The 25,733-nt window shown below is 36.3% G+C and overlaps 1 protein-coding gene across 1 annotated transcript in view; it reads right to left on the minus strand.

The window, feature by feature from the left end:
• The window catches only part of tsc22d3 (TSC22 domain family, member 3), a 28,535-nt gene extending 20,751 nt beyond the window's left edge, over positions 1-7,784 (minus strand). The window contains exon 1 of the mRNA XM_052574023.1: positions 7,128-7,784. Within this exon, the coding sequence (XP_052429983.1) occupies positions 7,128-7,441 (314 nt within the window). The 5' untranslated portion in view covers positions 7,442-7,784. The remainder of the gene's footprint in view (positions 1-7,127) is intronic.
• Between the last annotated feature and the right edge of the window lie 17,949 nt (positions 7,785-25,733).

A 25,733-nucleotide genomic window follows, 5' to 3' on the forward strand; every position in this document is an offset into this window, starting at 1 on the left:
TTGGGATTGACAGAAGAAATAAAGTCATTTTGATGGTGCGTATAAAATATGCATTGCTTATTTTTACCTGGCATTTACAATTGCCACCAATTACTATCTGAGGAATGAACCCCACCTTTGTTTCTATTTTTAAATGACATCACATGATTGTCAGTGACATTATTCGGTCCCTGTTAGATTACATACAGCACAATGTCTCTTTATTAGCCTGTCTTAACATTTAATCCATTGTCCCAGGTCATGGACTCTGAGGCACTCCAGTGCCCTCAATAAGTATGTTTGTGTTATGGCTATGCAGTAGCATGGCCGCTCTGGATCAGTGAATGCCAGTGCTGGGTGGGCTTGCAGACAGTGCCTGTCACTACCCTGAACCCTGCTTCTGGGAACAGGAGCACCTTATACCAGACAACAAAGCCTGGGCTGGCCCCCAGCCCCTGGCTCACTCTCAACTCTCCACCGGCTCAGTCACAACAATGCTGCTATTCAGTCAGCCAATTAAATGGATATGATACACCTCTGTGCATGTTTGTCTGACTTTGACAAGTAAATTACTGAACAAACCTCTGCCATTAAGACAATTGACCTGTTCAGCCACTGTGAAACTTGATCCACCTGTTGCATTTTATTACAAAACACCATCTACTGTCTGCAAGTCATTTATTACAAGCAGCTTGTGTTGAGGGTGTGAACTCATAATCAGAATCATCAATGCAAATGACTTGTTCTCACAGCAAGAGCTCAATGGAGGTTTAATTTGCAGACCAGCTGCATGACTGAATGCCACGCGCGTTAAATCAAAAGGCTGCATCTCACTCAAATAGTTAGCGGAGACATTATCAATTCATTTGGGTTTTATGTGTATGATAGGGGAAATTGTTGGCATATGATCTAAGGCGGGTGGAATGCGTGAGCTGCTATTCACTTTAGTAAGCTGGTCTAAATATAAAGCAGCATTAATGTTTCTTTTGAAATAGGGCAAGCGCCATAAACAACGTCACACAAGAACCGTAGCTTTTCAGACCGATGGCATAATTTTGATTGCTTCTATTGAAAAACGACATGACTGCAGACTATAAGCTCCAGAATGTTTAACCATTAAGCAGTGCAGACTTTTCTTCACCATGCATAATTTTTTATTTATTTCTATTTTGGCTTCGGATGTGCATACTGTCCCTACTCTGCATTTTTAGATTGCTTTTATACAACAGTTTAAGTTAATATTGAGGAACTCATTAGTTTTAGCTACTACTGCCAGTTCATTTGCTCTTACTCCACTAACAAGCCACTGAGCCTCAGACACACGTTGTGTCTCATTTGTCAATGATAGATTGTTGGGATTTCAGAAAAATAACCATTATAATTTAAAGTTTTATGGCTGTTTTTCTAAAATGAGACATGCTTGATGATGTAGCCAACTAAATAAAATGCAGCTAGAGACGAGACGTTCCTGAATCAATCAGTGTATTTTTAACAAAATGGCTGAGTGAATGATTCAATCATAAAGAGAATCCATTTAGTTTCAGAATGAATTCATTGGTTAAGTGAATTATGCATCATTCCTCAGTAAATTAATCGCTGGAACTGCATACTATTTACTATTTTCTGTTCACTTGCTTCTTATATTCTTTATCTTTCTATGTCAGGAATTCAGTAAATATTTTAAATGAATCAGTTTATTGATTCCTGTCACTTGTTGCCTGTACTCATATTATGTTACATATTAACATAATATGCTCTTATCAAAGGTGTTGTAGCCATTTAAGGAAGTGTATTTTCTTTATATTATTTGTTTAAATATTATTGGTTTGTGGTTTGTTTAGTTCAATGTGCTAATTAAGAAATTGTAAACGTCATAAGGGGCAGAAAACCGAATGGTAGAAGAACGCCGGAAGAAGGGAAGTGGGTCAGTCATCATTTTTTGACCACTTCATATGTTTTGTTTGTAGAATTCTTTTCTTTGGAACAAATTTTGTTTGATATAATTTGTATCTTAATTTTAATGCGTTTTTTGTTGGTTGTTAGAGAGTCGGACTCCCAATCGAAAGGTTGCGAGTTCGAGTCCCGGGCCGGCAGGAATTGTGGGTGGGGGTAGTGCATGTACAGTTCTCTCTCCACCTTCAATGCCACAATTTAGGTGCCCTTGAGCAAGGCATTGAACCCCAACTGCTCCACGGGAGCCACAGCATAAATGGCTGCCCACTGCTCCGGGTGTGTGTTCACTGTGTGTGTGTGTGTGTGTTCACTGCTCTGTGTGTGTGCACTTCGGATGGGTTAAATGCAGAGCACAAATTCTCAGTATGGGTCACCATACTTGGCTGAATGTCACTTCACTTTCACTTTCACTTTTTTTACCATGCTTCTGTGGCCAAAACAAAGGCCGAAACACAAGGTGAAGTCGCATTTGAAATTTGTGATGTTTCGAACAGTGGCTGAATTTGAAATAGTATACTTGCATATTATTCTTGCTACTCCTGCAAAAAATATTTCAGAATAGTAATCATAAAATAGCATAAAAAATAGTAAGAGTATGTTATAGCAAACACACAAGTCGAGTGATAAACAATAAAAATGAAACTGCAGTGCTGTTGGTCTGTATATCAGCTAAATGCTATTTCCACATCGTCGCATTGTTCCAAATCTAATCCAATCAGCATTTAGATTTCCGCTATTCTTTTGAAACAGAAGGCTTACTGAAGTATTCCTGCTTCTGTTGACACAGCTGGGAGTGGTAAGCATGTCTTCAGATTGCGGTGTAATGTGTGTATAGCTGATCTTCTTTATAGTGATGACCATGTCAAATAAATAGGCCTGTGAGGCCAGAGAGCCAGGGATGGATGGGAATAATGCTCAGAGGTTCCAGGCCTGGGGCTTCTCAAAGCTTTGATTTCTTCACGCTTCGAGTGCAGGATCAATCTCACATTCTCAAACCAGGCCAAAACCACCGAAACCCCGATGACCCTGGGATTTTATGTAACAGCCTGGTGCGTGATCCCTTCCGGGAAATATCCTTCAGGCTTTAGGAGCACCTCTTGCAGAATAGTTGCATCTTTTGATGCGTTTTTGTCCTCTGCTGTTGACTTGGCAGTATACAGAGGTCCATTGTTGGTATTTTTGGCATATCAGCACTACTTACGTATATTGATAGAGATTGCTCAAGTCTCTGCTTCAACAAGTCTTCAACATCTTGAGAAATAACAAAAAGCTAGAGCTCTGATGTGGCAACGTTAGCTCTCTTTCCTCATGTGATGTGCTTGATGCTTTTTATTAGCAGTGGCTCGGTTTTATCTGTCTTATCTATCTTTATATCTAATCTCTGTAGCACATATTCAGCATTCTTGTTAGAGGAATTTTAAGGAGCAGCCAAAAATTCTCACTTGGGACAGAGGCTTGAGAACGAGCAGTTCTGAATTTTGATTGTTAATCTGTTTGGTCAGAGATATTGGGGTCAGTCTGGGCAACGCTGAGGGTTCAGATGTTATCTCACATGGGCATCGTCCATGAAGGGTGGCACAGCGTTGTCTGTTTATGAGGGTATAGTGCCTACTAAGCATTTGGACTTGTATTTGGGGTGTGATTTAAGTAGAAAATTGCTCCCAAGACTTCTACTTCACATTTTAAGAATCAAAAGAGGCATAAAAAATAGACTGAAGAATAAATATATATGGTATAAAAGTGTATATTTATTGCACTATATTTAGGTGCTTTGGTTTTTGGGTTTTATTTTAAATGCTTTGGTGCTTTTCTCAAAGCATCCTTAATATTTGCAAAAAAGTATGTGCATTTCTCAAAACACACAATGGATTACCTGCAAAAGCCTTTAACTTACTCTAAATTATTAGTTCATTTCTTAAAAGCAAGAATTGATGTCAATGAACATATCAGTGCTATCATAATGAAAAGTCCTTGTGTCATTGTGCACAAACAAGAGACTCAAAATGTTTAGTCGTGTCAATATAACAGTCTACTCTGTTAGTATTACCTTATGTAAACTATGGCAACATTTTGGATGACAGTTACTGTATTGAACAGTATGCCATATGCTTTTCAATTATAGTATTATTATATATTTGATAATAATTAAAATATTGATAGAAAGATACTAGACATAATTCACAGTTACACTTTTACTAGTGGTCAGACGAAAAAAAAAAAAAACTTAAATAAATAATAATAAATATGGACTCAAATATCAAAAGTCCAAGTCCAGAAAATACATTTCTTAATTTGTAACTCTTGTGTTGTCCTCCGTCACCAATGTGACTGAGAAAAACTGTGATATATGTTTTTTAAATAATGCAATATTTTTCTTTTTTTATTTATTTTTTTATATTTGGAGAATTAATTAAATTAAAACTTAAAGTACAACTAATTATGCATATATATATAATTATTATTAATTTAATGACATGATATGGAGATATTTATTGCATTATCATGATATTAATTAATCACAATAACTTAAAAAAGTAATGTGTAAAATAAATAACTAATCCAACAGCCCTAATAAATGTTTTAAACAAAATCATTTATCACACACACACATATACATATATATAGTGCACTTTTAATGTGTTACACAATCAACTAATTCCAGAAACACACCTTTTATGTAAATCCCCAGGGATCCTTTCCAAAAAACACTGTTTCCAGACATATCATAAGCTGTTCGGCATAACATGTCTGGATCCATGTCTCTGCATGCCTGGAGATGCAGATTACATTTCTGTATATTAAGTAAATAGACTGGCATTTTTGCAATTTATCTGAGGGTTTAGTGGACAGGACTTATTGTTGGCAGGACCTCTGTTGTTCTGTTTCCTACATACTACTAAACAGACACACCTTTCTGATCATTGTTCCTTCAGTAACACTATGTTCCTTCATCAAGACATCAATGACCTTGGTGTGAAACACAAACAAGTCAGGATTTAATCTGCAAAAGGTGTGAAATATGAAATATTATACAGTGTAAAGGATGAGAGAAAGGAATCATCTCATCCATAAGACACTAAAGTGCTAATTTTTGAAATCATGGATCACAGGGAAAGTATCCCATGGCATAAAGCAGTCCAACATGAAAAAGAACTGCCTTTCCTGTCATGGAATACAAGAATGGGTTGGTGTACAGACTAACAATGGCTATTTGATGATATTAGAACAGAGGGCTGTTGAACTCTGTGTATTTAGTAACTGAGACTGTGAAGAGTCTTTGGGCCAGAGGTCCAATGCAGACTGCTTCTGTTAGTATCCCGACACCAGGCTCATAAAGAAAACCTAATTATGTAGACTGTAACCTTTCACTGCCACGTATAAAACTGAGGACACCCTGATAAAGAAGATTAAACATTAACTGGAACACTAGGAATCTTGTTGCAGAGGCGTCCCAGTAAGTTTAAGAGGTGTATTGTCTTGTCGCAAAACAGACAAGATTAGATGCTGAGCAACTTTATTGCATTTTAAGAGTCAGAACAGCCATAAAGAAGATTCCACAGTACAATACATTTATATTGCATATCATATTAATATTTATTGCATCATATATAGAACTTTAAACATTCTTGTTTTAAATATTTATTAGGGCTGTTGGATTGTTTATTCATTTAATGCATCATCTTGTATTTGTCTTTAAATTAATTACAAAAAAGGTTGATAGACATCCCTACTTTCATATGCGTATTTGTTCTTTTAAATGCAATATTATGAGATAGTTTTACTAGAGAGTTGCTATGGCAACTCCTTTTTTCATATGCAGTATGTCATACCATGTTACTTTGATTAGTCATTCAGATCGCAATCTTTTCATTTAAAATAGCTGTTTCAAATATGAATTTTATAATCCCAAGAAAGAATGATTTTCTGACTGTTAATATCTGGATGGTTATTATCCAATTTTTACTACTGCTGTCAAAACTTCAGAAAGCAATATGAGCGGATGTGCAAAACAAAAAAATGTGGCAAAATAATCAGCTTTTACCATCAAAGACAGACTAGCTATAAACCTTTTACACATGTTTCTGCTACGCTGACAGTGAATATTTCCAAAGTCAAATCCAAAGGTGGTGTGTTACAATAACACTACATGGCGTAAACACATGGAATACATTCTTATCATCTGGCTGCAAATGTCAATTGAATATAGTTCAATCTTTTTTCTAATACCTGGCTTTAGCTGTCTATTTTTCTACTAGTCCTCATCTCTAATTCTTATGCAGACTAAACATTTCAAACATGGATTTTATCAAACTATGATGTCCATATATGTTTATTTTCAGTTTGGAGAGCATGGTTAATATAGGCCTATATATTGCACACACACACTGAGATTGAAGCAAGTGTTAAAGGTCTATGAGATTTCAATGCATCTATGGTTGTTTTGGAAACTCCTGTGACCATTAAATTGTATAACCATGCATATTACCTGGAAAGGAATTTGTTGTGCTGCATACTTCAGCTATGGGGCGATAGACTACGCCAGAATGGTATGTTAATTGCCCATAGTGTTTCGCAAATCGCACTGGTTAGGGTGAGAAATCCACATGCACTTTCTGTGCAAAAATAAACAAATAAAGCAATACTAGAATATTTGCATAAAGCCATTGCATGAACCTGATGAGTTGCAATGAATGGGGTGTATTTAAGAAGTGAGAACTGGACTGACTCAAGATCCTCTTAAGTTTGTGCAAAGGCGTGCTCCTCATACCAACCTACACATTCCTGGAACCCTACTGAGACTGCAAGCCACGCCGTTCTTAAATAACACTGTTGAGCGTAGCCCTTAATCATGTTAATCATCAAGAAATGTAAATAACTAGTAGTGTTCAGTGTTTGTGCAACACTTGCTGGTGTTGGCTGGTGGTTAACAATTCACAAATGTTAAATTAACTACCCCAACCCATTAAAATGAGCTTGGTTTAAACTAAATGGTAGTGTTACCACTTAAGGTCATCCGTGGAAGTGGCCAGAATTCCTTAAGTTAAACCGCAGCATGTTATTGTCAATTAAACTCAAACATCCGTTGGCCATTAACTGGCAAACACAGATCTGGCCAAGACTTTTACAGTTTTTATGAGCTGAACTAGACGAGTGTGCTAGAGCAGGTTTGTGGATGCATGAGTAGTTTCACATACCTGTGGAAGAACAGCAGTATGGACAGCATGGTTTGGTCAATGTTGCTGTTGCAGATGCCCTCGTTGAGCAGGTAACAGGGGTCCCGGACCACCGACTCCAGCGAGTCCTGTCTCATGATGTTGTTGAGCTTATCTGTGTTTAGGTTCTGAAAGTGAAGCTGGTCTCGGAGCTGTCTGAATTGGTTGACGGACGTAGGGCTCCCCAGGCTGGTGTGACCCTCTCGGCCCGGCTCAGGCTCACAGCCATTGGCCAGATCCAGACAGCAGCTGCAGCAGTCCAGGCCGATGGGCGAACGGCACTCTTCGTTTGACATCAGGTCAAGCTCCCCCACGTGGGAGGCAGACGGTAGCCGTGACAGGTTCTCGTCCACCTGTTCCCAGGTGATCTTCAAGCGCACCTTCCTCCTTCTCAAGTCCACCAAGTGTGCCAGGTGCTACAGAAGAAGAAGCTTCTATGAGTTGATTCTCCTCGACTGCGTATGTGCTCACACAACACAGGTTTTTAAGGGCTGGGGGTTCCTGTTCTCTAGTAATGATGCAGCCGGAATGCGTTTGAAAGAAAACCCAGAAGCTGCTTCTGTTTTTTTGTTGATTTTTTTTCTTTTCGCTGTCCCCTGCTCCGCACTTTCCCTGCCCCTGTGCGTGCGTACAGTGCAGACAGTGAGAGAAGAGGTGGAGGGATGGAGGCGAGGGCAGGGACAGAGGGAGGAGCGATCGCTCTGATTTGCAAAGCATGCCGATCAGTTCACAAAAAGATCACACCTACTTTCCTCTCAACATCACAATGAGGGAGGAGCGAAGTTAGGAAGGGAGTAAAAGCATGCTCTTTAACATGTGCACTTCAGTGCTGCCTGGGGTGGAACCTGAAGGAGAGCAAACACATAGTACTTCCCCTGTTTATATCACTGAATCAAACACAAATGTAGTTTTTTCTTTGCTGGTTTGTTCTGGATTTTCTAAGGCTATTAAATTCAGACTCAGCTCTTTGCGTGCTGCTGGTACTAATACTGCTTGTGTGCAGTGTTCCGTGTCCAATGATTCATCGCTAAAATCTTTTTTTTTTTTTTTGCAGTTTTACCAGGGTTTTTTTTTTTTCATACATTGCCTTTCAAAGAGAGAAATGTTGAGTTAAATACCCATATGTATGAGTTAAAAGTGCATAATGTCCTTTAGGAATTGTTTATTTGTTAATGGTTAAAGGTCAGTAATCCTATCTGTTTTGTCTGTTAAATTCCTATGTCAGGGAGAGATTTATATTAAATCAGATTTAGAACTTTGCATCAATAGGATTCCTGTCATATTGCTTAACATGAGATAAACCAAAAATGCTGACATAACGTTAACTCAGCACAGCATGCTTTAAAAATCATTCACTGGTCAATAAATTCCCCGAACACTTTCCAATGTTCCAATGAGCTTGTTTGAAATATGAATTTCGTCATATCTTTTGCTGAACTTTCCAGTGAAATTCAATCAAAGACAGATTAGAAAGCAAATGTTATTACTGTTGAGCAAGTGCTCTGTCTGAGCCAGCTCTGAAAGTTGACAGTCTGATAATTATATGTAATAATATGATGTTTAATTATTGCATTGTATGTCTAGTGCAGAACTCCTCAATTCAATGCATTGTGCTTATTTAATAGCGTGTTAAATGCTTTTCTGGATCATCTCTTGAAATGTAATTTATGGTGTAATAAGACTCATCGAAAGCCCCTTAATAGAAGTTCAAGAAATTTAATTTAGCAGAGAATAGGTGAATTATGATTGCTTTATTAAGTGTGTAAAGCGGTTGAGACACATTGAGGCATTTAAGGACTTTGCCAGCATGGGGTCATATGGGTCGTTTATTTGGCCCTCTTCTGGCAGAAGCAGTGAAGTGCAGAGAATAACAGACTGTGGGATATGAAATGATTCCATTATATGCTGAATAAGCTCTCTGAATCCAAGTGTTTAGGTTGTGTAACACAATCTGTGAACAAAAGAACATCAAGTGCGTCACACAAGAGATTGTTTTGAAGACAAACATGAAGAGTTTCTTGTATAGGCTTGGTGAATGCAATCTGTCATCAGAGAACACTGGACCGTTTGCCCTCCTGCAAAAACAGATTAACTGACGTGACATGAGAAATGCAGTACAATGTGTATAGAATATTATTCCAACTTAAAATGTACAGCATCATTATTCTCGTCTATAGTGTCACATTATCCTTCAAATCATTCTAGTATGATTTGAAAAAAAAAAATTAGAATAAAATCTGTTCTTTTAAACTTTCTATTCAAGAATAGGGTAACAGTTTAGAATAAGGTTCCATTAGTTAATGTTAGTTAACTACTTTCGTTAACGTGAACTAAGCAAGAACAATCCTTCTACAGCATTTATAAGTCTTAGTTCATGTTAATTTCAACATTTACTAATGCATTATTTAAATCAAAAGTTGTGCTTGTTAACATTAGTTAATGCACTGTGAATTACCATGAACTAACAATGAATAACTATTTTCATTAACTAACATTAACGAAGATTAATAAATACAGTAATAAATGTATTATTCATTGTTTGTTCATGTTAATTAATACATTAACTAACATTAACTAATGGAACCTTATTCTAAAGTGTTACCAAGAATAGTGTGGGTCAGGGTTAGTATGACAGTTTTCACAAAACATTAAGCGGCAAAAAATCAAATCAACAAATCAGCATATTAGAATGATTTCTGAAGGATCATTTGACACTGAAAGCTTTGCTAACGCTTTGATTCTCTTTAAAGAATTCCCTTTTCTCACCAAACCTGCATTTATTTGATCCAAAATACAGCAAAAGCAGTTCTATTCTGAAATAATTTTAGTATTTGAAAGAACTGCTTTCTATTTCAATATACTTTAAATTGTAATTTATTTCCTGTGATCAAAGCATTTTCAGCATCATATAAACTGAAAACAGTTACTTTAAATAGTAATATTTGTAGTTTTCATGAAATAAATAGGTTGACCGATTAGATTGATGGATAGACAACTATATGTATATATATATATATATATATATATATATATATATATATATATATATATATATAAATTCATATATTAGTTAAGGCATCAAGAAATGGTTTTCACACAAAACTAATTTTATTATGTATGTAGATATGATGGAGGAAAAAATATATATATATTTACACACACACACACACACACAGTATACTGTATGTATACAAATTTTCCACTATATAGTCATTTTATATTTATATTTTTCTGCAGTTTAAATGTGCTATTATGCTGCCTATATATAATGCTGGAAGCAATGGTTTGCCTTGTGTGCACACAGAATACATATGGTGGAAAATGTTTCCACTGTGGGTGGCGCTGGGCCGGAAAAGGTCCTGGGCTTTTTTCCCAGTCCCAGTAGTCCCAGGCCTTCCCTGCTGTACTGTTACACTGAACCTGGGGTGAATAATGTGACACTGACGGGTTGCATATGCAGAAGGTGCCTGAGGCTGGAGAATGTGTGATATAAATGCTCTCTTTGAATGTTATCTAATGTGTACAGTACACTAAAGCTTTACCTTGACACTTTGATTCTATGCATGCAAAGACAACGGTGGCTGTCATCCAGGCTAACATGCTGTGTTCTGCTTGGAAAACAGGCCTTTGCTTGTTAGTATTGATTTATTGTCATTATCACTGCTTAGATAAGAATTAAATCAAATGAAACTGTGGAACAGCTTGCAGAGATGTAAACATGTTTAGGTAAAACCACAATCTTGCAGTGATCAATCCAAGCACATAATACAGGTCAGCAGTCAACTACACATTATCATATCTAGACATTTATGTTTAAAATAGTGCACTCTTCTCAGCCTAAAATGTCCAAATGATTTGCTTTACAGCGTGTGAATGGCACATGATAGGTCTGTAAGTTCTAAAGTGAGATATCATTTTTGTTCATTATCTATGTTTGTTTGTTTGTTTGTCTGTTTTTTAGTCAGTATAAAACATATGGTGCCTGTCCTGAATGCTGATTGGTCAATACATGCTGATTGGTGTTTCTGTCCTAAAATACACAAAACACCTGCTCACCTGGGACTCTATTCCTTAGCAGAAATGTGGCACTTAATTAACATTACTAATAAAATATTCTTGATTGAAAATCTTTAATTATTTTCAATATGTAACTTTATAATTTCGAAAAACAATAAGGCATCCCACAAAAAAAAAAAAAAAAAAAAAAAAATACAAATGTTTTCCAGGAAAAAGAAAAATAAACACTAATTATCTTTCAAACAAGATACATTTCCTCGAAAAGCATTTGCTTGAAATTTTAAGATAATATATCTTGAACTATGTTTATTTTGTTTTCCTATTGGTAAATTGATTTTTTTAAAGCCATAAATCTATCCAAATTCAGATAGGTTCATAATTAAAATTACTGTTTTACTAATAAAACAAATAATGTAAAATAATTATAATAATAATAATTGAATATATAATATTCATTATATACCACTACCACTCACCCAGTATTGCTTAAATGTCAGAAGGCAGTCATTTAATACATTAATAACTAATACATATATATATATATACATATATATATATATATATATATATATATATATATATATATATATATATATATATATATATATATATCTGCAGGCTTAAAGCTAGCCATGCTGTGAAAATGAAGTTTTGCTGCCACCTTTTGGAATGAAAGTTTATTTAGGAATAATTAACGCTTGTATGTGATAGTTTTGTGTGTTTCTGATGTGTGACATGGACAGAGAGAGTCAGGACAGACATGGGAAGGCTGTCTGGGACAAACTGTACTCATAACAAGCAGTCAAAGTCCCTAAAACAGCGTCTGCTTTCAGATCTCCCTGTTCACAGTTCAGAGCTCTTACAACAGAGCCAAATGCTTTGCATGGCATTCTTTTGCCAAATAACAAATCATTATAATTATATAATATAATTGTCAATACACTTTATTACATATTATAATACATGAAGTAAAACTTGTATATAAACAGAAGAGAATAAAATGACAAATTTACTGGAAATGTCAGCACACTTTTATAAGTATACTAAATATTAAGGCTGTATTTTGACCCTAATAGCAGCTTCGCATCTTTTGATTTCTGTGAAGGAAGTAAAACATATTGGCTTTGCTCCATTATGATGACAGATGTGCTTGGTGGAAACACAACAGGAGTTTAACTCTGCTAATGGCTCCTCTAATCAGTGTTTCAATCTGTGTCTCTAAGCATAACACTATCTACTTAGATAAATGACCCCATGCTGGTTGGGCAGCGTGTGATGGATAGCTGTGCTGCAGTATCTCTATTCTGGTTCAAGGTTTGCTGATCTCCCCTTTTTCAGTCGAGATTAGCCACAAGTGGATGACATTGCATTTTAGATAAAAATGAAGGTCCTGCTGTAAGCCAGTTTCAGATGAGATGCAATCAATCACAAGGTGCATTTCATCTAGGTTTGTTGCCAAACAAAGCCTCGTGTAATGAATAAATAGGTCAAGGAATTAATAAATGAAATGTCCTTTCAGCTTTCTGATATAGAACAAAAAATGCCATGGAATATTTTATTATTATTATTATTATTCTTTTTTTACATCCACAATTTTGTCTTTACATGCATTTCACTTTAGGCGCAATTCTGAGTTTATAAATACCACAATTTCTTTCTCTTGCAATTCTAAGAAGATATATTCATTATTATTTTTATTTTTTTTAAGTGACAATTTTGAGATGTAAACTCAATTGCAAGTAAAAAAGTCAGAACTGTAAGGACTGTTTTGCCAAAGGAAAAAAAAAAGGTAACTGTGACTATTTATATGACAATTTTAACTGTTCAGTTGCTATTAACTCAAATAGTAGAGCATGGCGCTTGCAACAGCATGGTCATGGGTTCAATTCCTTTTGAATGCAATATCTATTGTGAGATATTAACACAATTGTGAGAAAAAAAACATCTGTGAAAACTAAACATTCTGTTATAGATACAGAACTAAAAATTATAAACTTATTTTATAAATACTTCATAAGTTTATTGTGAATTTATATTTCAGTTATGAGTTAACATATTGAAATCTTACATTTTTCTTGTGCACACTACACATAGAGACGTAAACTCCAAACTATTTGGACCCCCTCAAAATTAAATGGATCATCTCAAGGTGCTAACCCTTTAATAAATTCAACTATGTTAATTTACTTTGAATAGCTAATAAAAAAAAAACAGATAGTTGACTTATGTAAAGAATGAACAGCATGACTTTTAATATCTCATTTTTTAGAGTGCTAATTTCCATTGTGATTACACTAATATTTCCGTTCATGAACAAATGAAAAAAAAAGCAAATAGTTAATTGATCTTCTCCAGCAGTTGTGTTCAGTTTGAAGAAGGTTTGCAGTAATGTAGAAACACGTTGCTCCAGTTTAGTTGCACTTGTCAAATTAAACGCTAGATGTCGCTCTCTCCTCTGGCATTGCTCTTCATACAGCAGGTCTTCCAAAAAAGAGGAAGCATTGCGATTCAAGGTTAGTTTTCGGTGTCCTATATTTTAATGCATAAATCTTTAAGTGTAAGTAGATATGAGTCTGTTCAGGGAAATCAAAAACACCTTCTAACAAAGAAACACACCACATTATTCCCATGCACTGATGGATTTGCCTCAGGCTGAAAGCAAGTGATTAATTCTACACCAAGCCAAGTAGAGGAGCAAATGTGGATTGAGTCCTCAGAGACACAAAGCATCTGTTAAGTTTGCAGATTTATGTAGTCCATCAATACAGACATACCACCAGTCATTTCCATCATGTCGTTATTAAGATGTCTGAAACGTCCGGTTTGACCTTCATAATGATAGCACATCACCAAGACATCTGTGTGTTTTCATCTTAAATATGTCATTTTAAAAATGCTAAAATGTTAAACATGCAAAATCGCATTCTAGAATAACATTCAGCTGTTGTATGTTGTTTGTGATTCTGAGTGTATGTGAATCCACTCTTTTTAAGAATTCTTTACCCAAAATATCATCTTTAAAATAGCACACAGTGATTTTCAAATCATTTGCTTCGACATTGACATTTTGCCAACATATGTGTGCTTATTGGATCATTTGTTCTTAAAGCTGTTCGGTATTAAAACGCTTTATAATATTCAAGCTTCATTATTCTTCCAATGCTGATACTAGACCCAATTGATGTGGCTTCATTCCTTGTCTTTCAAATCAGGTGCCTTAAAATGACTTAATTATGTGATATTGCTTCACATTGCTCGGGTTATTTTACTCTGAATCCCACTTTTACGAATCATTAAAAGTTACATGAAGTATCATCATTCTAGTCAGCTGCAGACCCAGTCATAAGCAACGTAAGGCACACAGACCACACACACACAGCTGTCACACACACTTGCTCTGTGTTTCTGTCATGCTAAATATTAACTTTTTTTTTTATTCGTGATGTATGGATAATCAAGTATTCTGAAGTTGCATCAATTCATTACTTACACTATAAAATGTGAGACCCGAAGGTGAATATTTTTATAAAATTATACTAAAATGCCTTTTGCTTGCTAAAAAAGTGCTAATTATCAATCAGATGCCAGAAAGCATGTAACAGATTGTGTACAATAGGTTTATTATCAAAGATGTTGTTCATGTTAATAATTTAGAGACCTTAATGAGACAGTAGGCTTTAGAGGGTTAATATTCATGAAAACTATGTAGTGGCAAAGAGATATCACATGCCATCATCCAGATTTTCTAATGACTTTCATAGACCATATGTTCCTATTAGAACATAGCTTATGAATTCACTCTTGCCCGCTTCTTGTTTTCAGGCCTGGCGAGCACAGCTTGAGGATTGTTCAGGCTATGGCACCTGAAGCTCAGCGTTTGAGTCAGATCTTAAAAGCGAGACAGAAAGGATGATTTTAGCTCAGTCAGTAGATATGCTTCGGGGGAACGTGCTATGTCTTCTCAAAGTCAAGCCGCTGTCAGGCATCTGACTGAGGTCAAAGTTCCTGTCAGATCTGAGCGTCCATGTGATCTGAGCCTTCAGACTCCATATCTTCTTTGACAGGTTTAAGGCCCAACAGTGATGATTCTCAATGACACCCTGGAAAATAAAGCCCAATCCACATCAATCTGTGATCACACAACATGCAAAGAGTTAAAGGGATAGTTCATCATCTATTTTACCGTCTATTTTCCCCCTTCCCATTCAATGAAAGTCAACGGGGTCCAATGTTGTTTTGGAAAACATTCATGTTTGGTTCTTTTAAAGTGCCCCTATTATGGGTAATGAAAGGTTCATATTTTGGTTTTGGGAGTCCCCAACAAGAGGCTGACATGCATGCAAGGTTAAAAAACACTTTTATTGTCTTGTAATGGGCATTTATTTTTACCTTACTTGCTCAACAACTCCCAAATGATCTGCAGTGATGGGTCCGATTGGTCTCATCTTCATTTCATCTTGCCTGTAAAGCCTGATAAAGCAGCCTTTGTGAGCTCAGCGCTTTGTGAATAGTTGTTACCGGGGAAACCGCCATTTTTACCGCTACAAAAGCGGCACCTAGTGGCAAAGAATGAATTTGCATTTTCATTCAGACCAACGAAAAGACCAACAAGTTGGGGGCCAATATGTTTAAAAACGACTTATTTCAATTATTCAGAGTTAACTTTTTCTTTTGAGAGACGATAGCTTTATACACGGTGCACTTTCAGATTTAAACTTTGCAGGATGCTTTTATTCACTTAGGTCATTTTCAAAAACCCATAATAGGGGAACTTTAAAGAACAAAAGTAAATTTAAAGACCATTTAGATTCTACTTTAAAAGAGTGCTGTGGATACAGAGGTTTGAGAGCTTAAATTTAAAATACAACTGAAATGTTTATTATTATTATTATTATTATTATTGTTATTCTGGCCATAGGCACTCTGCTCTGCTGCTTATAAACCAGATCTAAGCTGGTGGCTGGTGAATTGAGGTCCCTCTGTTCCACACACTTCTTAGGTTTTACGCTGCGCTCATACAAGGTTCATGAAGAATTCTTCTGGCAGCAGCACGCTTTGAAGTGTTCACTTTTTCTTCTGCTCAGAATAGAAGACATCTTCAATCATTTCCCCATAGGCCTCATTATAAATCCAGCTATCATTACACTGATGGTGGGAACCAGAGCAACACGCTGCTCTTGTTACTGTATGATACACGTGGTCAAACCAGAGCTGCGGTTTGATTCGTCCAAACCTCTACATCTCCAAGACTCCCTGCATGACAGAATTTTTTGGTATTTTTATTTCATTGCAAGAAATAGGCTTAGCATTCCTTTGTAGGAAATCAGTAAAGTGCTGTTATCGACCTTGAAATCCAATGTTTTCTCAAAGGAAATACTGCATATTATGCCTAAACACATGATGGTTAGGAGCTGGATATTTATACGCATGCTCTTCATTAACCAGGTTCTCATTGCCTAGTCTTTGTTTAAATTATATTCTGTGGCAAAAAGTGGTTGTGCAAACAGACAGGATTCTGAATTCTCAAGCCCACTTTGTTTATACTGGAATACATTATTATATGATTGAATTTTAATTGCATCTTTAGGTTACATTATTTGAACATTCCCTAAATGAAACAGGATGGCTGGAAGAATAAAACGTTTTATTGTTAACCTTTGTGTGTGGTTGTCAAGGGAAGGATGAATGCTGCCTATAAAGACTCTTTCTTGCCAGCGCAGCACAGGGTTGTGCAGTTTTAAAATAAAACCTTTGTTATATTGCATCATGGAAATCATTCACTTTATGTATGCATTGTAAATCACTTTCATAATGTACAATAAAGTCTGAAAAAAAAATAATAATAAGTGAGCTAGTGTTTGGCTTTTGTGTTAAAATCTAATATAATCTATTAGAACTGTATTATACAATGTTAAATTAACATTTAAAATCAAGAGCTTGAATATTTTACCATCTGACTAAATTATAAGATGCGTTTATTCATATGTACAAATCACAAATGCTGACATAAAAGCAATGAAATACTATTCTCATTATTGCATTTGATGCTTTTAATATCTGGACAGTTTTTATCATTTAAAATCGGCTTATTATTGTGGGTTTTTGGTTTAACAGTTGCTGTTACTGTTGGCATTCATTGAGTTTTTCCAGATCTATGAGGAACTGTTGTCCTATTTTTGTTACTGCATTTCCACCTCATTCGGTTTCAGGCCATCTTCTCCTGCCCAGAGCACTATATGTTTACTTTCTCTTTCCTAAATCACTGGTTTCAGATTCCACAGCAAAACTCATACTATGTTCAACTGATGTATAATATACAAGCAAAAATAATACAGAGACATAAGCATGTGCTAGTTTAGAGCAATGTTATTAGCATTGTTGTCAGTCTCTGTCACTACTCTAACGTCTAGTCAGTGCATTGGTACACTCACTTGATTTATCAATAATGCTTAGAAAGAGGTTTTTCAGAAATCATTTGAGATGGACTGTCATTTGATGCAAGTTTAGTTTATGTCTCTCATTACGAGGCAAACTGTCATTCTTACCAAATTCATTTTTGTTTGTGCTTCCTCTTCAAGCTGCATGTGTTCTAGAGAGCATCCAGGGATCCGGACTGTCAGGGAGTATCCTGCAATTCTCTTGTCTTGCTGAAAAGGAAAAAGTCTCCCTAATTCTTTCTGGCCTGGACCATTGATTCTTGATTTTGTGTTTACAGCTGGTTGCTAATAATAACAAAACGAACACTAGCAAAGCACAATGCCCTGTGTTTATTTACTGCTTTTCTTTTGTTTTTTCTTTACTATGTGTGGAAGTTTGTTTCATTCTCATAGCTCTCATGAGTGTTGATGGATAAAAAAAAAAGAAAAGAAAAAAAAGAGCAGAGCTGTAGTGGCTGTCAGAATTAATATTTTTAGGTTTGGCATTTATATTATATTATATTATATTATATTATATTATATTATATTATATTATATTATATTATATTATATTATATTATAAAAATATGAAAACAGCTAAGCATTAGAGGTCATTATTATTATTTTGGCATTACAATTTTTGTATTATTCAAGTATATTATTATATTTTTCTATATAATATTATTGCTGAGCAAAGCAGTTTATTTTAGTTTTTAAATGTTTTATATTATTATATTATTGTTATGTTATGCTATGCTATGCTATGCTATAAGAAAATACCAAAACAGGAGAGAGGCACATATATGACATGACATGGCATGATATGATGTGATATTATATTAATGTGTTACACAATTTTTGCCTTTGCTCAGTATGCATGGCACTTTAGCTTTTTCATGCTCAATCTCTTCAGTTGTGCAAAGAAAAATTGTCCTGTTTATAGCACAGTAATTGTTGTTTGCTCTAAGCGAATGAACATTTCCTTACAGGTCTAAGGGCTTCTGCTGCACTTGGTTCTACTAAAAAGCTTAGCATGGGTCACATATATCTAGCTGTATTTCAAAGCCCACGCAAACGATGCAGACTTCCCATGAGGAACAAATCCATGTAACATGGAAAGAGTAAAGCAAAGCCATGCAAACATGCATCATACTTCATTTGATTTTATCAATGCTTTTTTTAGTCATAATTCTTATTTAACCTACACCTTTGTTTTGCCTCGGTTTCTTTTTTGCACAATAGAGTTATGCAAAGGAATGTGAGCTAGAGAAACACAGAGCCCCTCACTGAGGCCTGAGGGGTGCACGTCTCCTCCGAGAGCTAACTTTAGCTGTGAGCCTGTGTCTCGTGTTCATAGCTGCCACCAATCTGACCGGAGGTCAGTTCAAGACAATCCTCTTAGCTCCCCGCTGAGGGTCTGCTCCTTTATTAGCATTGGTGACATTCTAGACACGAGACGAGAATTTGAAGAGGGGACAGACACTTTGAGGGTCACAGCTACTGCTGCATGTGCTCTTCTGTCACATTATGAGAGGACGCTCAAATTAGGTCAGCGGTGAAACTGCTAATGGTGCTGCTAACTCTAGATGGATTTAGTTTTGACTACAATCCTCTGGTATGTTGTGAATGGCATTCTAGGCCAACATGAACAGATATCATGTTGGTGTACCAGTGCGGCTGGAGTGTTTCAGGGCAAAGGTGTCCCCAAAACAGTATGTCGACTGAATGCTGTGTGAACCCATTGTGACCTACTGTTGTCACACCCCCAGTGTTTTAAATAAAGTTCATTAGCATCACTCGCTTTTGCTTTGGCTTAGCATCTTATTTTTTTAGTGACTGTCACTCTGCATAGTCTGTCTGAGCAGATGCTTGTCATTTGGAGGAAGATTATTTGCATAGAAATGAAAAGATTGTTTACACGCTGCTAGCTCATATTTGCGGAGTGTCAAAAGCATGACAGATATGACAGTTATGAGAAGTATTCCTTGCATTTAGTGCTTCTTAAAAAATTAAAACGGCAAACTGCACAAGATGTATGAATGCAAACTATTATACTCAAAATTCAATTTGCTGTTTTTATTTAAATCCATAGTGCCAAACAGTGAAAAACGCTGAATTATTAATGGAATATAAAAAAAACCCCCAAAAACTATATATAATATAATATAATATAATATAATCATATTATATTTACATTTGCATTTAGTCATTTAGCAGATGCTTTTATCCTAAGCGACTTACAAATGAGGACAATGGAAGCAATCAAAATCAACCAAAGAGCAATGATATACAAGTGCTATAACAAGTGTCAGTTAGCTTAATACAGTACACATAGCAACGACAAAAAAACAGATAGAATAGAAAAAGAATAGAGCGAGCTAGTGTTAGAGATCTTTTTTGTAAATGAAAATGAAACACATAGAATACAAAAAGATTAGACAGCTAGTTTATGCAACCTTCTAGGGCAGTGGTTCCCAACCTTTTTCAACTCGCGGCCCACACAACCAAACACATATGTTTGCGCGGCCCACTTCAAAAAATTAACTGACCCTGCTATTGTTGGGTTAATAACTTAGTACTCAGAAGCTAGATTTTAAACTATATTTATTGATTAAACTAGGGCTATGCGATATGGACAAAAAAAAAAAAAAAAAACTATCGCGATTTTTTTGATCAATTTTGCAATTGTTCTTTTACAGTCATAAATGCATTCAGGATTAATTTGAAACATATTTCCAAAAGAAAACCAATCAGAGCTTTATCAAAAAGTTGTAACATCTCTAGAACAGACATAAGTCAAAATTATCACTATAGTGAAGATGTAAAAAAATGTATAGACTTGTGGCAAAATAAATAAATAAATAAAAATCCTGTATACAGGGACTTTTTTTTCTTTTTTGCCATGCATTGTTCATAGAGCTCATTAATTGTAGCGGTGCCTCAGGTGTTTGCAGTGTGTATACAGTATGTGTATGCGGTCAGCAGTGAGAGCGCATAAATATAACGCGAAAGCACATTAAAATAATGCACGAGTGCGAATCTCTCTGTTCGCAGCAGATTTCCTTTGTTCTGTCACAAAACCGGTCGTGCTTGCTCAGATACACGCTGCTTTGCGAGGAGAGAGTGTGCACACTTAAAACGTGTCTCCTCTCACTTAAACTGCATCCTGTTCACTAACAAATTCACTCTATGCTCATGTGTTAGACATGAATTATTTTCGCACGTTTTTATTTCTAGCCTTTTACCGCAGTGAGAACGCTCTGATCCGTCAACATTGGCTCAGAAAAAATGCGCATCACAGACAGTGTGTGAACCTGGAGTTAGGCATATGCGCACGCTCAAATCGTGATTTTAGGACGTTTTCTTTTAATCGCACAGCCCTAGAATGGACTGGAAATGAACAGAAAATAATTGGCGGCCCACCTGCAATACCACCGCGGCCCACTAGGGGGCCGCGGACCACAGGTTGAAAACCACTGTTCTAGGGCATATAAATTGGAAGTGATGAATTTAGGTAAATGGGTGCAAAGCCAGTGGTGGTTTTGTTGCTAAACATCTATTGGTAGCCATGCAGTGCAAATTGATAAACAGAAGTGTTGTTGTAATAATATAACTCCATAATCATCCGGAAGAAGGAGGCGGGAACCGGCGCACAATCAAAATGAAACTTTAATGACAAAAATAAACACAAAACATCGCACCAGCCCCTCACGGACGACTGGTGCGATCAAAATAAAAACCAAAACATAAAATAAGGCCCAGGCCTGGTCCTCTCTCGTCCTTCACTATCGTCGCTCCAGTTTTATATCCTTCCATCTCCTCTGTGGGACTCGAGACCGGTAGTGGGTCGCAGGTGTTGTTCATTTCCCAATCACTCTATCGCTCGTTCCCACATCTCTCGGCCCCGCCCCACTCGTCACATTTGTGCATTATATTCAGCTAATTAAAAACTTATCTTGCTGCCGCATTATGAATTTATTGTAAATGATTGATAGAACTGGCTAGAAGACCTGCCAAGAGGGCATTGCAATAGTCCAGCCTGGACAGAAAAAGAGCTTGAACAAGAAGTTGTGCAGCATGTTCCTAAAGGAAGGGTCTGATCTTTTTGGTGTTGAATAAATTAAATCTGCAGGACCGGACAGTTTAAGCAATGTGCTTTTAGAAAGTCATCTGATCATCAATCATAACTCCAAGGTTTCTGGCTGTTTTCGAAGGAGTTATGGTTGATATGCCTAACTTGATGGTGAAATTGTGATGAAACGATGGGTTTGCCAGAACCACAAGAAGTTCTGTCTTGGCAAGGTTGAGTTTAAGGTTATGGTTCTTCATCCAGCATATATGTTAGACAACCTAAGATGCAAGCAGCAATCATTGGATCATCAGGATGGAATCATAGGTAGAGTAGAGTTTCATCAGCAGAGCAAAGGTATGACAAGCCATTTTTCTTAATGCCAGAACCTAATGATGCCATGTAGATAGAGAAGAGAATTGGTCCAAGACCTGAGCCCTGAGGCACTCCAATAGTTATATGTTGCGACATGGACACCTCACCTCTCCAGGATACTTTGAAGGATACTTTGAAGGACCTATCTGATAGGTAAGACTCAAACCACTGGAGTGCAGTTCCTGAGATGCCATTTGCCAATAGGGTTGACAGTTATATTAGCAGCTATATTGGTTATATCAACATGTTAGAGTGATTTCTGAAGGATCGTGTGGATCAAGGATCAAGCTTAAAAATTACCTTTGCGTAGAATAAGTCACAGCTTTCAGCTTTATTTTGATAATTTATTTTCCCCGACTGAAGCTTGAAGTGTGCGTTCAGATGCTGAGAGGCCCTAAACATCTGCTTTGGTCTGAGGAGGATTCTCCATGTTGCTCTCTAATGCCATTGGAAGTGAAGGGAAGTGGAGTCATGCAGCCTTTGATGTTTTTCTCTTAGGAGTTTTCAAGGATCAGTGTTACTTTATTTAGACTGAGGGTCATCTCTGTCTACAATTTCCCATCTTTTGTTATATTGGCTTTTTGGTGAGATATGCTTTTGCACTTGGATTTATATGAATGTCTACTTGTTTCTCCTAAGTATGTGAGGAGAGTGTTTTATTTTGCCTGATATGATATGATATGCACATAGGCCAGCTAAGCAACATCACAGCACAGGGATAGCATATACAATGCATATACTAGAAAAGAGGGTCATGGCACCATGTTTATACCTGCATATGAAAGCACACATACGAATGTAAAGCCCAACTGTTCAAGATATCATGCCATGAGCCTTTAAGTGCTAAAACAGGCCTTTTCCCTACTTCTTCCTGGAAGACTAGTCTAAATGCATTCCTCTCTTTTGGTGTGCTGAAAGAAGTGACAACACTGAACAATTGGGTATATTTGGCCCCGCTTCCTGCATCCGTATATTTATAGTCTTAAGGGTGTTTTTTTTTTTTTTTTTTTGCCTCATGAGAAGCTTAACATTGCAGACACTGGGAGAGTTTGAGGGGTGCCAGTGGGGGCCTTATGAAGAAAAATAGTTTTCGATTACACATGAAACAGATTATTAGGAATACATAAATTTCCTGTACTGCATCAGGTACAAACTTTTAATATATCAGTATCAGCCAATACTGGATATTTAACTGTGCATACCCATTTCCCCTATTTTTGCATTAAGATAACATCTGCCTTTACACAAAAATTTGCCATTAAAAATAATAATTTAATAACACTGTTAAATGTAAAATTTAGCATGATCTCTGAAAATGAACATACATTTTCATACCTCACTTCTATTATATATAATATTATTATATGTATGTTTTTAACTAATGTCTTAACTTTAAAAACAAACAAACAAAAAAATGCTTGCATTAGTATAGCATTCTTCCCATGCATCTCTTTTCCAAATGTTCCTATTGTCATGAACATCTGTGCATTTTCTTGTATTCTCTTGGTTGTTCATGAGAATAAATATCTAAATCAAATTCTGAATTTAAATCTACTTTTTAGTGTGTGATGCACTGTTGCAATGTGTAAATATGATGCAAGCATTATAAAGTCTGTGCAACACCATTTTGTGGTATAAATGTGGCTTTTGTTCAGTGTTGTGACTCAAGAAATCCAGTTTTCAGCTTTCTTTTCATCTCTAGATTGCAAAAGATTTGTAGAGGCTTTCATTTCAAACTCACATAATATCAAAGACCTCCAAAAGTTCCACAAGACTCCTCTACAAAGAGTCTGTCAATTTCATACATCAGAAAGATAGCTTGATATAATTGCTCCCCTATTTTAAACCATAAAAGTCATCTGACATTCTATTGCTTCCTATTCACAGATGTGTCATAAATCTATGAGAAATACTGTACATTTATTACCCTACCATCGTCCTCTGTGTGCTACATTGTTCGTCCATCAACACCACACTCAGACATCTACAGCTCAGAGTCAGTGCTAGGCTTTATAGATAGATTTAACAGTGCCGGTTTGTCAAAACAGTGCGGTTTCTGACAGTAATTATTCATGAGGCAATGAAGTATGGCTTCCACTTATACTGTAGATATCTGCTCTGCTCGTAACTGCCGGCAGTCTGAATCTTCCCTTCATTTATTCAGTGACTGAGCTTCAGTGTATTTAAAGATGAGATTGGTTTTAAAGTTTCTAGACAGGATGTGCCTTTAAGGCATGTTGGATATAAAATCTTTTTAAGCTCTATAGGTAACTGCTGGACATGATGAGCTTCATACCAGAACATATGGTGCCGGGACAGGATGAAACACTAATCTATGTCATGATGACCACCCAAAAAAAATAAATATATATATATATATATATATATTAATGATCATTAATAGCAACCATTCTGTTTCTGTAGGCAACTGTCAGGTAACACAATAATGCTTTCTGTTAAACAAACAAATAAAATAAATGAGCTAGATTTGTTCACATTCTGAAGAAATTGCAACTCGACACCACAATGCAAGGGTGTTGCAATGTTTGCTAGGGTAAATTTCACATAAAGTAAATTTCAGAAACAATTACAAAGAAATGGAAAAAAACTGAAACTGAAAGAACATTTTGTTAAACTCCAATAATGTTTATTTAATTTTTCAGATTTGGAGGGAAAAAAAAACATTATTTAATACAGTATTTTTCGTTAAACTGCATGAAATGCAATTTTAAACCAGTTTTCAAATTTAAAGGTTTTATAGCATTTCATCCATTATTTGTCTGTACAAATTACAAACATTTTTACAATTTGAAGGCAATGGCCTACATCAAAAGAGCCCAACTCTAGATACCGGAAGCAGTGATCACCTCCCAAAAACATTTTCCTGCAAATTTTGGAGTAATTTCCAGCCATTCAAAAGGTGACCTTGAAGGCCAGCAGCCAATCAGTGAAATGACTGGTCACCATCTGTCTGCTTTAACTATGCCCAAATTTGCTACCTTCCTGACAGAAGAGCCCTTTTCTGATTCTATCGCTCTATTTGCAGGACCTCGTGCTGTTAGAACACAGCCGCGTTGGATTTCTAAAATGTGACATTAGACCTGGCCAGATAATCAGCGACCTTTCCAGCGATTTCTATTCTGCCTCCTGGCCAAGACCGACAGCAGCTCCTTAGTTATGCTGTCAAGTCAGACTGAATGTTGTCCATGTACACTATCCTGAGTATAAGAACTAAACCAATACTTTTAGTGTAGTTTCTCATCACACAGGATTAAGAGTTTGAGTCATACATTTCCATTTTGTTTTAATGAAATTATGCTCCCATCCAGCACTTTACACGCTTCATATTTCAAAAGACAGATTTCCCAGTGTGATAAGCAATTCAGCAGCAGGCTCATAACTGCATGAATCTCACAAACTTGGCAACCAATAAATGCACCCATCTGAATCGCAGAGGCTGACAGTGTCATGTGCTGCACATGGATATGGCTAATGATAGCTGGAGGGGGGCCATTTCCAATACGAGCAGATGCACGGCTGAAAGAAGACCCCAAATGTGGTTCAAAACAACCAGCTTTTGGAGATGTATGTGAAAAAGGTTAGGGATGCTGAGCTCAGCATTTGTAATTACTTTGAACCTCGGAATTGTCCAAAGGTCAAGTTAACAAGGACGCATTTCCTTGGAAGTTGCAATACAGCAAGAAAGCTTTT

This window comes from Carassius gibelio, chromosome B14, assembly GCF_023724105.1.
Source record: "Carassius gibelio isolate Cgi1373 ecotype wild population from Czech Republic chromosome B14, carGib1.2-hapl.c, whole genome shotgun sequence".
Lineage (NCBI taxonomy): Eukaryota > Metazoa > Chordata > Actinopteri > Cypriniformes > Cyprinidae > Carassius > Carassius gibelio.